The sequence below is a fragment of the Leptonychotes weddellii genome, chromosome 1, assembly GCF_054177405.1.
Source record: "Leptonychotes weddellii isolate Sample4059 chromosome 1, ASM5417740v2, whole genome shotgun sequence".
In the NCBI taxonomy this organism is placed as follows: domain Eukaryota; kingdom Metazoa; phylum Chordata; class Mammalia; order Carnivora; family Phocidae; genus Leptonychotes; species Leptonychotes weddellii.
Window position 1 is genome coordinate 75,183,771 of NC_138369.1, and position 13,242 is coordinate 75,197,012.

At 43.2% G+C, this 13,242-nt stretch overlaps 1 protein-coding gene across 1 annotated transcript in view; it reads left to right on the forward strand.

The window, feature by feature from the left end:
- COL6A6 (collagen type VI alpha 6 chain) overlaps positions 1 to 13,242 on the forward strand; it is a 136,159-nt gene that overhangs the window by 30,665 nt on the left and 92,252 nt on the right. The window contains exons 3-8 of the mRNA XM_081796889.1: positions 3 to 342; positions 1,597 to 2,217; positions 3,315 to 3,875; positions 4,651 to 5,208; positions 7,347 to 7,922; positions 10,427 to 10,996. Of these exons, the coding sequence (XP_081653015.1) occupies positions 3 to 342; positions 1,597 to 2,217; positions 3,315 to 3,875; positions 4,651 to 5,208; positions 7,347 to 7,922; positions 10,427 to 10,996 (3,226 nt within the window). The remainder of the gene's footprint in view (positions 1 to 2; positions 343 to 1,596; positions 2,218 to 3,314; positions 3,876 to 4,650; positions 5,209 to 7,346; positions 7,923 to 10,426; positions 10,997 to 13,242) is intronic.

Below are 13,242 nucleotides of genomic sequence, written 5' to 3' on the forward strand. Positions count from 1 at the left end.
TCGGCAACGCTCTCCGGGAGGCCCACAGGACCTACTTCTCTGCAGTGGCCAGCAGGAGGGACAGGAAGCAGTTTCCCCCGATTCTGGTGGTCCTGGCTTCTGCGGAGTCTAAGGATGACGTGGAAGAGGCCTCCAAGGCCCTGCGGGAAGACGGGGTGAGGATCGTCTCTGTGGGGCTGCAGGATGCTTCTGAGGAGGAACTGAAGGCCATGGCCACCGCTCAGTTCCATGTCAAGCTCCGGTCGGTCAGGGACCTTGGCGCGTTTTCCCAAAACATGACACAGATCATCAAGGACGCCACCCAGTACAGGGATGGAGCAGCCGATGATATTCTTGTAGAAGGTGGGTTTAGGGCACATGTATAGGAATGATGATTAAATGCTTTTGAAAAACCAGTATGGGAAGAGGATTGAAACTATGAACACCCCTTTCCCCAAAAGCCGGGCTGCATTTTCAGATGTTAAATATTCATATGTTCAAGGGGACCCAATGATTGCGGCCATTGTAAATCCAGTGAACCCACAAGTCTTGGCTTTCTGTGTCTCATGTTGCATGTCATCGACACATCTTAAAATTCAGGGACACCTCCCTAACACCCAGCTTATCTCAGAGCTTTAGGCCTCCCTGGGCTTTTGGTGCTATGTAGTTTTATTACTGGCTCATTTAAAAGGTAAATTTGTTCCTAAAGAAATCCTTGCCGGCTGAAACCACATAATGCAATCACAGAATGTTAGGGCTAGAAACAACTTCAGGTAGACCAAACCCCTGCTTCTACAGAGAGAAGCTTACAGGGATCCTTTGAGGTGAAATGGCCTGGCCCCAGGCCAGGCTGCCATTTGAAATTGGGTAGATCAGGACCCTGGATTCCCCACGCCCTCATAGCTACAGCCCCATACTGCCTCCCTTCTGCTGCTCAGCTTCCCTGGGTTCTCTTCCACCTCCAACCTGCTGTCCAGCTCTGTCCTCTTGTATTAATAAGAATGGCCAGGTGTTTATGAACATCATTCAGGTGAGGGGCAGGAGAGAGCCAGTAAAAAACAATTTACTCAAACTGTACAAGTATAAATAACGTAGGAAACTCACATTATTGCCAGTTAAATACATTTGAACGAGACAGTATAATTGTCTAATTGATAATGGAGAATGCTTTTCTTGTTTATTCTAGGAAAATATCAAGCCTCTTTCCCAAATAAAATAATGGAAAGTGCAATTGCTAGTCCATTACCATAACTTAAGAATATTTGGACTCTACCTACTGATCTTAATGACATTTTAATTATCACAGTAGCAGCTGTTCACTGAGTGACTTTTAGTACTGGACCCCATGCTAAGCACATTATCACATGTAATCCCCATAACAATTTCATGAGATAAATACTGTTTTTACAGATAAGGAAATTAAAGCTGGGAGTTGAGCTAAGGTCTAGTATTTGAATCTAGGACCTTGTGATCTCAGCTTCATGATCATTTGTGCACGGCCTTCTTTCTTTAAGTGTGTAACCAGGTTCTGGTAGTTGTTCTCCGTGCCTTGTAATGCTGAGCAGAGATGCCGAACCTCCAGCTAAAGTTGTGCTTGTTCATTCCTTGTCCACACAGTTTGCCAAGGCCCGTCTGTGGCTGATGTGGTGTTCCTGCTGGATGTGTCTGTCAATGGCAGCCAGGAGAACTTTGAATATCTTAAGGAATTCCTGGAAGAGAGTGTATCTGCTCTTGACATAAAGGAAAACTGCATGAGGGTTGGCCTCGTGACCTACAGCAATGAGACGAAGGTGATAAATTCACTCAGCAGGGGCTTAAATAAGTCAGAGGTTCTCCAGAATATACAGAACCTCTCTCCCCGGGCTGGGAAGGCTTACACAGGAGCTGCCATCAGAAAGATCAGGAAGGAAGTGTTCAGTGCACGCAATGGCAGTCGGAAGAATCAGGGGGTGCCCCAGATTGCCGTGCTGGTGACCCACAGACCCTCAGAGGATAATGTGACCAAGGCAGCCGTGAACCTCCGGCGCGAGGGCGTGACCATTTTCACCATGGGCGTCGAGGGGGCCAGCGAGAGCCAGCTAGAAAAGATCGCCTCTCACCCCTCCGAGCAGCACGTGTCCAAACTGAAAACCTTCTCCGACCTGGCCGCTCACAACCAGACGTTTCTGAAGAAGCTGCGGAACCAGATAACGCACACGGTCTCTGTTTTTTCAGAGCGCACTGAAACTCTCAAATCCGGTAAAGTCCTTAGCTGAGAGAAGGATGATTCAGAGCCTTTTCTTGTCTCCTGTCTCTCAGGTAGCCTATGTAGAGAAGGAGTTGGCAGGGGATGCTGTGGATAGGGAGAATAAGTTCCTGACTCCCTACCTTTGCTTGCTCATAGGAAGTGTAAACTGGGAGAGAATGAAAGCCATTGAGGAGCTGGAATGGAGAGGAGGGATTTCCCTTTTTACTTGCTCTTCTGTGCAGCTTTACCAGGATTCTTCATGACTTCTAAACACCCCAGAGCACCATCCTTTGTTATTTTTCTGCCTTTTACTTTTTCCTTTTTCTCCTTTGCCTCTCGTGTTCCCCTGCTCTTGCCTTTACTTCTTTTTTTTCTTTTTGAACTTTTCCCTCCTTTTCTCCCACTATCCTCAAATTCCAACTTGAAGAAGAAACCGGAAGAATGATTTGGTTTGAGGACCAAGTGATTTGTTGTGAAGTGCTATTCTGCTATCTGTGAGTTTGGAGAGACAGAGAGTGATGCATTTTAAATATTTCATATATACACATGCATACTATGTAATTTATGTGTGCATATATATGTATACATTCATCAACAAATATTTCTAGCATGTTTACTATAAAAGTGTCCTTGTTCTATGCAAATAACGCCATTGACAATACCCCTAGGTTTGTGAATTGGCTAGGAGTAGATGAGTAGTTTGTTCAAGTTTTCAAAAAAGAAAGCTCCTCTGTCCACAGTATCCCGTTAAATACCTTCTGTTTCCCAGCATACCGCTTGCCTGTTTGCCAAGCAGTTATTCACTAATGAGGAAAGTAACTTGTAAAAATCATCTTCAGGTTTTCTTTCTAATATTTTATTGTATCCAGATTTGCTCTGATTCATGACTGAGAACTATCCAAATAGTCTTAAACTGTCAGAAGCAATTCATTTGGCCCCAGTGATGCTAAGATCTCCCTACAATAGGCTAGCAGAGTATCTTTTACGCCTAGAAGCTATTTTCCATTTTTCTGTCTGAAGACGCTTGCACTGTTCTACTTCCCATCTCTTCCCATTCCTTCTTCACACTTGCCTCAGGGCCACAACCAACTTTCTGGTTCCGTTTTAGGTTGTGTGGATACTGAAGAAGCAGACATTTATCTGCTCATTGATGGCTCTGGAAGCACCCAGGCCACAGACTTCCACGAAATGAAGACCTTCCTGTCAGAGGTGGTAGGGATGTTCAACATCGCTCCCCAAAAGGTGCGGGTTGGGGCTGTCCAGTATGCTGACAGCTGGGACTTGGAATTTGAGATCAGTAAATACACTAACAAGCACGACTTGGGAAAGGCCATCGAGAACATCCGGCAGATGGGTGGGAACACAAACACGGGGGCAGCCCTGAATTTCACACTAGGGCTCTTGCAAAAAGCGAAGAAGCAGCGAGGAAACCGAGTGCCTTGTCTTCTTGTTGTCCTGACAAATGGCATGTCCAAGGATAGCATCTTGGAGCCTTCGAACAGACTGAGAGAAGAGCTCATTCGTGTTTATGCCATTGGGGTCAAGGAGGCCAACCAAACACAGCTGCGAGAAATTGCAGGCGAGGAAAAGAGGGTATACTACGTGCATGACTTTGACGCTTTGAAAGACATAAGAAACCAAGTTGTTCAAGAAATCTGTGCTGAAGAAGGTAGGGGACATGGTGGTTTTACCTTTTGACTTCAGCTCATAAATTACCTCCCTGCAGTATGACATCCCAGGTTTAGAGAAACAGCATAAATTTCCAAGTCAAGGTTTGTTGACTTGTGTAGCTGTGTTTGTTCTCCAGAGCAAAACTACGAGCCCATTATAGTGTTGTTCTAATTAATATCTGAAGCATAAGAAAGATGTTTGAAGGAGTTCTCCCTCGTAAATATTGATTAGCCTCTTCCCACAAATCCCTGCTAGGATAGACTTATAATTAGACTCTGCAAATGATTTCTGATTTTGAAGGAGTACCTCAGGTTACTTAAATTGCTTTTTAATAAAACTTTTATGAAACCTTTTAGAACTGTATCAGTAGTCTTCAACGAGGGGTGATTTTGGCCCCCTTGGGGAATACCTGCAATGTCTAGAGAAATTTTTGGTTGTCATAACTGAGTGAGTGTTCCTGGCATCTAACAGGTAGGGGTCGGGATACTGCTAAATGTCCATGCATTATAGGATACTGTAGGACTGCCCTCCACAATAAAAAGTATCCAGCCCAAATTGTCAATAGTGCTGAAGATATCCTGAATTATATATTAATAACAACAGAGTAGTCTCACTTTTATTGCCTCTCAGTGCTTTATTTACTTGCTAGCAATCCTTACCAAGCTCACACTTAACTTCAATATAGAATTATTTGTGTTTTGGATTTTCTTGTTTACCATTAATCTTTTTACCCGAAGCCACCTTGAATAAACTTCTTGCCTTCTCCCATACAGCCTGCAAAGAGATGGAAGCGGACATCGTGTTTCTGGTGGACAGTTCTGGCAGTATAGGACTTGAAAATTTCATCAAAATGAAAACATTTATGAAAAGCCTGGTGAGCAAATCTCAGATTGGGGCAGATCGGGTACAAATCGGTGTAGTCCAGTTCAGCGACATCAATAAGGAGGAATTTCAGCTCAACAGATATATGTCCCAAAATGACATTTCAGATGCAATAGACCGGATGACGCACATTGGAGAAACCACCTTGACTGGTAGTGCCCTGACCTTTGTGTCTCAGTACTTCAGCCCTGCCAAGGGGGCCCGGCCCAATGTCAGAAAGTTTCTCATCCTTATCACTGACGGTGAAGCTCAGGACATAGTCAAGGACCCAGCAGTAGCACTTCGACAAGAAGGCATAATTATCTACTCTGTGGGGGTGTTTGGTTCCAATGTCACCCAGCTTGAGGAAATCAGCGGGAGGCCAGAGATGGTTTTTTATGTTGAGAATTTTGATATCCTGCAGCACATTGAAGATGATCTTGTTTTTGGAATATGCAGCCCCCGTGAAGGTAGGTGTCCTGCATTAGTGGGATTATCCAAACATATGTTTAGTAGAATACTATTTGAACATTGCAAACTTTTTGCTTAATTAAAATGTTCATCCTAGTAGATTTTGACCTACATATTAAAAAATGCTCCTTTCCTCAACAGAACTGTTGAATTAATACAGAACAATTTTGGTCCGCCTAGATTGTTTCCCATTTGTAGGCAGAGAGCACTAAGGCGATATCTTAGGTCTGATTCCCTGGAAGCAGAAGCTGAGTCAGGGGTTCTTGTGGAAGTGATTTATTGAAGAGGCATTTTCAGAAGGGGAGTAAGGAATGCAGGATGGGGCACGTGTAGAACCTAAGCAAGGAGGTGGTCTCAGCTAGAGTATAGCTTCAGCCCAATCCCATGGGGAACTCTAGAGCATGAATTATACCACAGAGTCTGTCTACCTGGAGGCAAGGGGCCAGCCTCCTATAACCTGTGTCCTTGGGCTCCATGTGAGGCAAGCAGTACCAGAGCATAACCTCCCGAGCAAGGTGGCTCCCCTTTGACCTAACGTCCAATGTAGATGTTTGTTTTTACAGTATTTGAAAACCAATACTTCTATAAACTGAGATAATGTTGGTAAAAACACTGTGATTTAAAAGAAGAATATAGTATGGGAACTTGAACCATGGATGCCTCAAAGGAAGTAAATAGTATAGTCCCCATCCTCCTTCCATGAAACTGCAGAGTCATGCAAGTGACAAAACAAGTTCAGCAAATGTAAGGGACTGATTTACACTGTGACCCATGGGGCTTAATGACAGAGGCATTTTGAAAAATCTCTATGAAGTAGATGGATCTTAATGGAGTTTTGAGGAAAGAGAGGAACGGTGTTTTTCAAATAACAGTTCTGTTCAATTTCCACTGGAAGGTTTGGCGATTGTGGGTAGTCTGTGCTCTGTGGAAAATATACCTGGATTGTATTTCCTGATAATTCTACGCAGAACAAATCTGAACTCTTCAAAGTGTGCCAACACTGAGAAATCTACCCCCTCCCCCCCGCCCGCCCCAGTCTCTTGGGTAATCCAGGCAGGCTCCTCAGGGTAGCCAAAAGCCAGAGAGACGTAATGTCTTCTTTTTTAGAACCAGCCTTTCTTGAGAATTTGGTTTATGGCTATGTACAACGTGGCCTCTAGTCAGTAGGGTAATTACATTGGCTCTAGAGTTTTCAACAGCCCTGCCACATAGCAAGCAGGTGGCTGGCAGAGGAAGGAAATAGGATGAGCCTCTAGGGAAGATGACTACTCTGTTGCCATTCCATTTCTCCAGAACTGGTGAGTTAATATTTGGAACATATCTTTCCAAGGCCTATAGAGAGACTGTGCTACATAAGGACTAAATCATTAACCAACTGACCTTTCACTTCTCCAGAATGATTGAGTTGGAATTTGGAACTCTGCACCTTTAGATAGAATATGTTACACACATGGATTAAGTATTAATGGGGTCTTTCCTGCTTTACTTTTCCATGTCATTGACCCAAAGTTTGAAAAGTTAACAGGTGTGTCATGCTAGGACCACTGAGTTAGGCCAAGTGTGAATTGGGCTTATTTCTATGATGAGGCCCAACAATGAAAATAGATAATGTCCAGGAAAGTTAAAAAGGGAGAAAATGTAACCTTGAAGAATTAGCTATCATAAAACTGGGAAAAATATACAGTGTTGCCAAATTCATTTTCATGTGGTCATTTCCTGAAGGTTTATTTTAAGAATAAAATCTCCCTGGGCTTAAAAAAAAAAAAATTTGTGTACACGAAAGCACATGTTGAAGAAACTATTTATACAGGAGGATTTCTACAGAATTCTATTTTTTCCTTTTTAGTCCAAAGCATTTGGAGTGTTTATTCCTATGATCCTGTGACTATTGCCCCCCTCATACCCCCTACAGTAGGCTTCATGTCTGCCTTGTCCTAAAAGCTTACCTTACTATTTCTACATACTGGCAGCACAAACTATGTGTATTGTCTGTTACCCAAGGAATGGACATTCTAATGTACAGCTTGATCCCATGCAGACGAGACTCTGGTAATTAAAAAAACAGGCGTGGGAAGAAGAGTCTCCCATGATGTCTAAAGCTAATCTCATGTGGTTTTCCTTTTTCCTCCTCTTTTAGAATGCAAGAGGATAGAAGTTTTGGATGTTGTGTTTGTAATTGACAGCTCTGGAAGCATTGACCATGATGAATATAGTATCATGAAAGACTTTATGGTTGACTTGGTGAAAAAAGCTGATGTTGGCAAGAATCAGGTCCGGTTTGGGGCTCTGAAGTATGCTGATGACCCAGAGGTGCTGTTTTATCTGGGTGACCTTGACACAAAATCGGAGGTGATTTCGGTGCTCCAGAAGGACCAGCCCATGGGGGGCAATACTTACACCGCCGAGGCCTTAGGCTTCTCAGACCACATGTTCACTGAAGCCCGGGGCAGCCGTCTGCACAAAGGGGTCCCCCAAGTCCTCATTGTGATCACCGATGGGGAATCCCACGATGCTGATAAGCTCAATGCCACAGCCAAGGCCTTGAGGGACAAAGGCATTCTTGTCCTGGCCGTGGGGATTGCTGGTGCTAATCCCGTGGAGCTGCTAGCCATGGCAGGCTCGAGTGACAAATACTTCTTTGTGGAGACGTTTGGAGGCCTGAAGGGAATATTTTCAGATGTGTCAGCCAGTGTATGTAACTCTTCAAAAGTAGGTAAGATTTGTCAGTTAAATTTTTCTTGATTATCAGCAGAGGTCCAAGTTAGGGAGAAACCAAAAGCAATAGCGCTTTGGAGCAAGTTCTCCAGAGAGGAGAGTAGGAGCACCAATCGTCCTAGAACTTCCCATTGTTATAGAATCTTAGGGTTGGAAGGATCTCAAGGACATTTCATTTGGCCTCCTCCCCAAAGAGGAATACCTCCTACAACTTTCCTGCTCATTGCCTAAACTCTTCTAATCATGGGGAATTCACCATTTTTGAGCAGGCTTTGTTTCTCAGAACACAAAGTTGTTTTACACATCCTTTCCATCCACTGGTTCTTTGTCCCACTTCTCACACAAGAAATCCAATTCCACCTCTTCCTAAGAACCAGCAGTCATTGCCTGAAGTCCTCGCTCCTGCAGGCTGAAAGATCCCAGTCCCTTTGCCTATTAACAGCAGAAGCTTGTTTAAAACACAGAGCCTGATATTAAACACACTATTCCAGACTCCGATGTTTCTAGAGCAGAGCACAGTGGACTTCCTTTGCCCCATGTTTCTAGTTCAGCAGCTGGAGATTACATTGCCACATTTATGTATGTACGTGGTCATTCATTCATTTATTCAGCTGCCACTCTACACCTTTGTTTTAAAGGGACACTATGGTCTATTAAAAAAAATTCCTGGGGCGCCTGGGTGGCTTAGTCAGTTAAATGTCTGCCTTTGGCTTGGGTCATGATCCCAGGGTCCTGGGATGGAACCCTGCATCTGGCTCTCTGCTCAGCAGGGAGCCTGCTTCTCCCTCTCCCTCTCCTGCCGCTCCCCCTGCCTGTGCTCTTGGACTCTCTCTGTCAAGTAAATCTTTTTTTTAAAAATTCCTTAGTATGTTTTATTTAGGTGGGTTTTACTAAAATAACTAAGTATTATTAGATGAATTGCTATTAATCCAGGATTCCAACATCTTGGGTATAGTTCCTTTTAAAAATTATTTGACTTTTCTGGCTTTCATATGTCTTGCCTCCTTAGAAGACAGCTCCTACCTTTTTCTTTCATAAAACTAATGAAATCTGTTTGGGTCTCACTGAAAACTGGGACAACTCTTAGCTTCTGTTGGCCTGTGTCTAAAATTCTATCTGTACTTTTTAAGCCTACTGCAGAAGTTGACCTTGAATTTTTGTATTGAAAGTTCTCCCTTGGGTGTGTTAGAAAAAAAAAAAGTGCTTTATTTCCCTTATTTGAAACTGAAACAAGAATTTAATGAGTTAACTGATTTACCATATTTCTCTTTATCTCTTCCTTGCTTATCTTGACTGCGGGAATCTCTGATACCTTTAATCTTAGGCTGACAAGAATTAAGTCAATGGTGAGATCTCTGGGGGAATTCAAGGAAATGGTAATGTTTACCAGAACACACATGAGCATGTGCCAAGCATAACTCATTCATTGGCAGTGGTCTTATTCTTTTTGTTTTGTATTTGTTGTATTAATACAAAGGAAGCATCTCTAAACTATATTGCATTGCCCAAAAATATTTTTCTCAAGTACATATTTTTGCCTATATGCACCAGCAAGGGAGCTGAAAGAGAGGAAAACAGACAAGATATAGGCTGGAAGGCATGATTTTAAAACCTCAGTTCGCCCTAATAATAATCAGGAAAGTAGGGCGCCTGGGTGGCTCAGATGGTTAAGCGTCTGCCTTCAGCTCAGGTCATGATCCCAGGGTCCTGGGATCGAGTCCTGCATCGGACTCCCTGCTCCTTGGGAGCCTGCTTCTCCCTCTGCCTCTCTCTCTCTCTCTGTCTCTCATGAATAAATAAATAAAATCTTTAAAAAAAAATAATCAGGAAAGTATTGCTTGGCAAAACTAGCCAGGGAGGCCAAGTGAATCATACAGACCATCTGTCTTTTTGTTTGAGTCTCTAAGTGGATGTGTGCTATTTTGTTTTCTCTTGCTGTGCTACCACTATCACTGGGCTTTCTGGAAGGGTTGAGGCCACACTGCAGGTAAGAATGAGTTTTCTGTGGCACCACCCCCATTTCTCTGGCATCTTTGAAAAGAAAATGGTGTAAGACCAAATGAACCATGAGAGACAATGGACTCTGAAAAACAAACTGAGGGTTCTAGAGGGGAGGGGGTGGGTGGATGTGTTAGCCTGGTGATGGGTATTAATGAGGGCACGTACTGCATGGAGCACTGGGTGTTATATGCAAACAAGGAATCATGGAACATGTATGGTGACTAACATAATAAAATAAAATTTAAAAAATTAAAAAAAAAAAAAAAGACCAAATGGAAATCCCAAGAGAGACCTAAAGGGATGTGTGAGCTGTTTGTGCCTTTATGAACTGATTGTTTTTATTTCCTCTCAATTAATGTGACCACTGGATGGCATATGATAAGAAACCGTCTTCAGAAATATCATTTCTATATAGCTACAAACACATAATCTGCACTTGCCAAGTTAAAGAAAAAATAACCCGATTTTTGTTGTTGTTATTCCCTTTCCTCTTCTTTGTAGATTGTGAAATTGAAAAAGTAGATCTTGTTTTCCTCATGGATGGTTCAAATAGCATTCATCCAGATGACTTCAAGAAGATGAAGGCATTCCTGGCATCTGTTGTTCAAGACTTTGATGTCAGTGTCAACAGAGTACGTATAGGTGCTGCTCAGTTTAGCCATACCTATCGGCCAGAATTTCCACTGGGTACTTTCATAGGCAAAGAGGAGATATCATTTCAGATTGGAAACATCCAGCAGATCTTTGGATACACACACATTGGCGCTGCACTCCGGCACGTGGGGCATTACTTCCAGCCAGACATGGGCAGCCGGATAAATGCAGGTACCCCGCAGGTGTTGCTGGTCCTCACAGATGGCCAGTCCCAAGATGAGGTGGCGCAGGCTGCTGAAGACCTGAGACACAAAGGTATTGACATTTACTCTGTGGGCATTGGGGACGTGGATGATCAGCAGCTCATTCAGATCACCGGGACTGCAGATAAGAAGCTAACGGTTCATAACTTTGATGAACTGACAAAGGTCAAAAAAAGGATAGTTCGCAACATCTGTACCTCGGGGGGTGAGAGCAGTAAGTATTTAATGTGCCCTTCATATTTTTTCCTTCCCTGTCTTTGCTGACATTCTCCTCAATCTCTGTTTACATCCCCAGGGGCTGGTAGGAGAATTTAGATTTGTGCCTCTAGATTTCAGATTGAACTTTTCACAGTCATTAAGTATTTCTTTGTGACTTGTGGATTGAAAAACAGGACATCTGAGAGCCTTTTGTCTCACACACCAGCCCCCATCCTCCACCCCCTCCCACCCCCCCACCCCGCTCCGGAGCCCATGCCCACTCTGCAAATGCGAATGCTGTGGCATGAGGAGAAGGCCATTGTTTACAATCTCATTGGTTTCAGAGGTTGGAGACCCTGTCTCAAAGAAGTAAACAATTTGACAGGTTTTGGTTGCCTGGCAATAAGGCCTTCAGGCTGCCAAGTGCTGTGGCAGGTGTATAAAGGACGAAGAGCCTTGAAGATTTAGATCTTTATTATGAAACTTTACTGTAGAAGTTAGTAAATACCTTCTTAAAAGTTAGTCTATTTTGACATTTTCCAACAGATGGAAGGAAAAATCTTGAAAGAAGGATGATTTTTTTCCTGTTTTTGTAGATGTGCCCAATGGGTTGGCTGTGGTTCTGTGTAACTATCTATGGTAAACAGAAACTCTAGATTTTCACCAGGACAAGGAAAGCTATCTGGTTGCTAGGAGGCAGCTCTGGAGACAGACAGCCTGGCTACCAAGCCTTGTTCGATGGCCATTTTTTTCTTGGACAAGTTGCTTAACTTTTCTGTTTAATTTTCTCATCTATAAAATGTGAGCAATAGCAGCACCTAGTTCAAAGATCATTGTCAAGATTAAATGAGAAAATGTGCATTTAAACTTTATAATTACATCCCAGGTGTCATGCTTACTCAATGTAAAGTCACTTCATTTTTGTCTACCACTGATCCATTAAATTTATTCATGGGGGCCAGCTCTTCCTTTGACCCTAGTCACTTTCAGGAAATAAGTGAACATTTTCTTGGTGATTAATATGTCTATCAAAAGGTAACCATTAAAACTAAAAACTTCATTCAAGGTTACTCCACTTTCCCAGCCTCCCACAGGCTGCTCACCGGCCATGACAGAGGAGATCTCACATGGTTGGCATTTTACCCATTGTTGCCCACCTTTCACTTCTACCCCCTTCTCCTAGGTCCTGCCCTCTTGTTGCTAGCCATGGTTCCAGAATGGGTTGGGGAAGGGAGAAGAGCTAAAGAAGTACAGAAAATTTCTTACTTGATGATGCTTGGCAAGAATTGGTTTTCTGTGACAATAGCCCATATCTAAATCTGGATCCATTCATGGGTCTTCCAAAGACTTTCCCTCTTGCCCTCCACATTTGGCAGGGGATCTCTCAACCATAGTTCCTTTGAGAAAGGTAAACATGTCTCAATTCCAGATGTTCCCTTATGCCTTCCTCAGCCTCTGGGCATCTGGTGATGCCCTCAGCTTTATTCTGCTGCCATCTCTTTGGTCCTCCAGTTAGCCACCTTGGACAGGAGATCAAAGGAGTCCACAATAGCTCCTTCTTACATGTGGGCATATCAGCTCCATGGGAAACAATTACATATCAGTTGCCCCAGTAAATACTAGAAGTTACAGCCCCTCAATGTGGTCACCTCTCCTTTGCAGAGAGAGCAGTGTGTCATCCTGTGGTTCATTCTTTAGAATTTCTAGGCTTGTCTCATCTCTGAGTTCTCTCTTAGACCTCCTCTTACGTGACTTAGAGGAAATTACACAGTGAATTATATCTGTGACTGGAAGTGGTAGAAGGAGTCAGAATTCCCATGAATTCAGTTGGGTTGGACATGGGAACCAGAGTCATCCTGGCCCTCCTGCCCTGAGGATGATGGAGGCCATGACAAAGCTTGGTTTCCACCCCCTGCACACTTTTGGGAGACCAGATGATGGTGGCAGCTGAGGCTATCCAATGGGTAAATGTCCAAGTCCTGGATTGGGTGGAGAGGAGGTAGCAAATCTGAGAAATACATAAACTGGGTCTCTTACACTACCTATTTTCTAGATCATTCTTTTTTCATCTAAGATACCCCTTCTTTCAAAAGCCCCAAACAAATTTCTCTCTTATCCCAACCAATAACTGCCAATAGCCCAACTTTCCCCTTTAAAGTATTTGAGAAATTTTTTCTAATCTTACTGATATATCCTACCTTCTTTTTTTTTTTTTAAGATTTTTATTTATTTATTTGAGAGAGAATGAGATAGAGAAAGAGA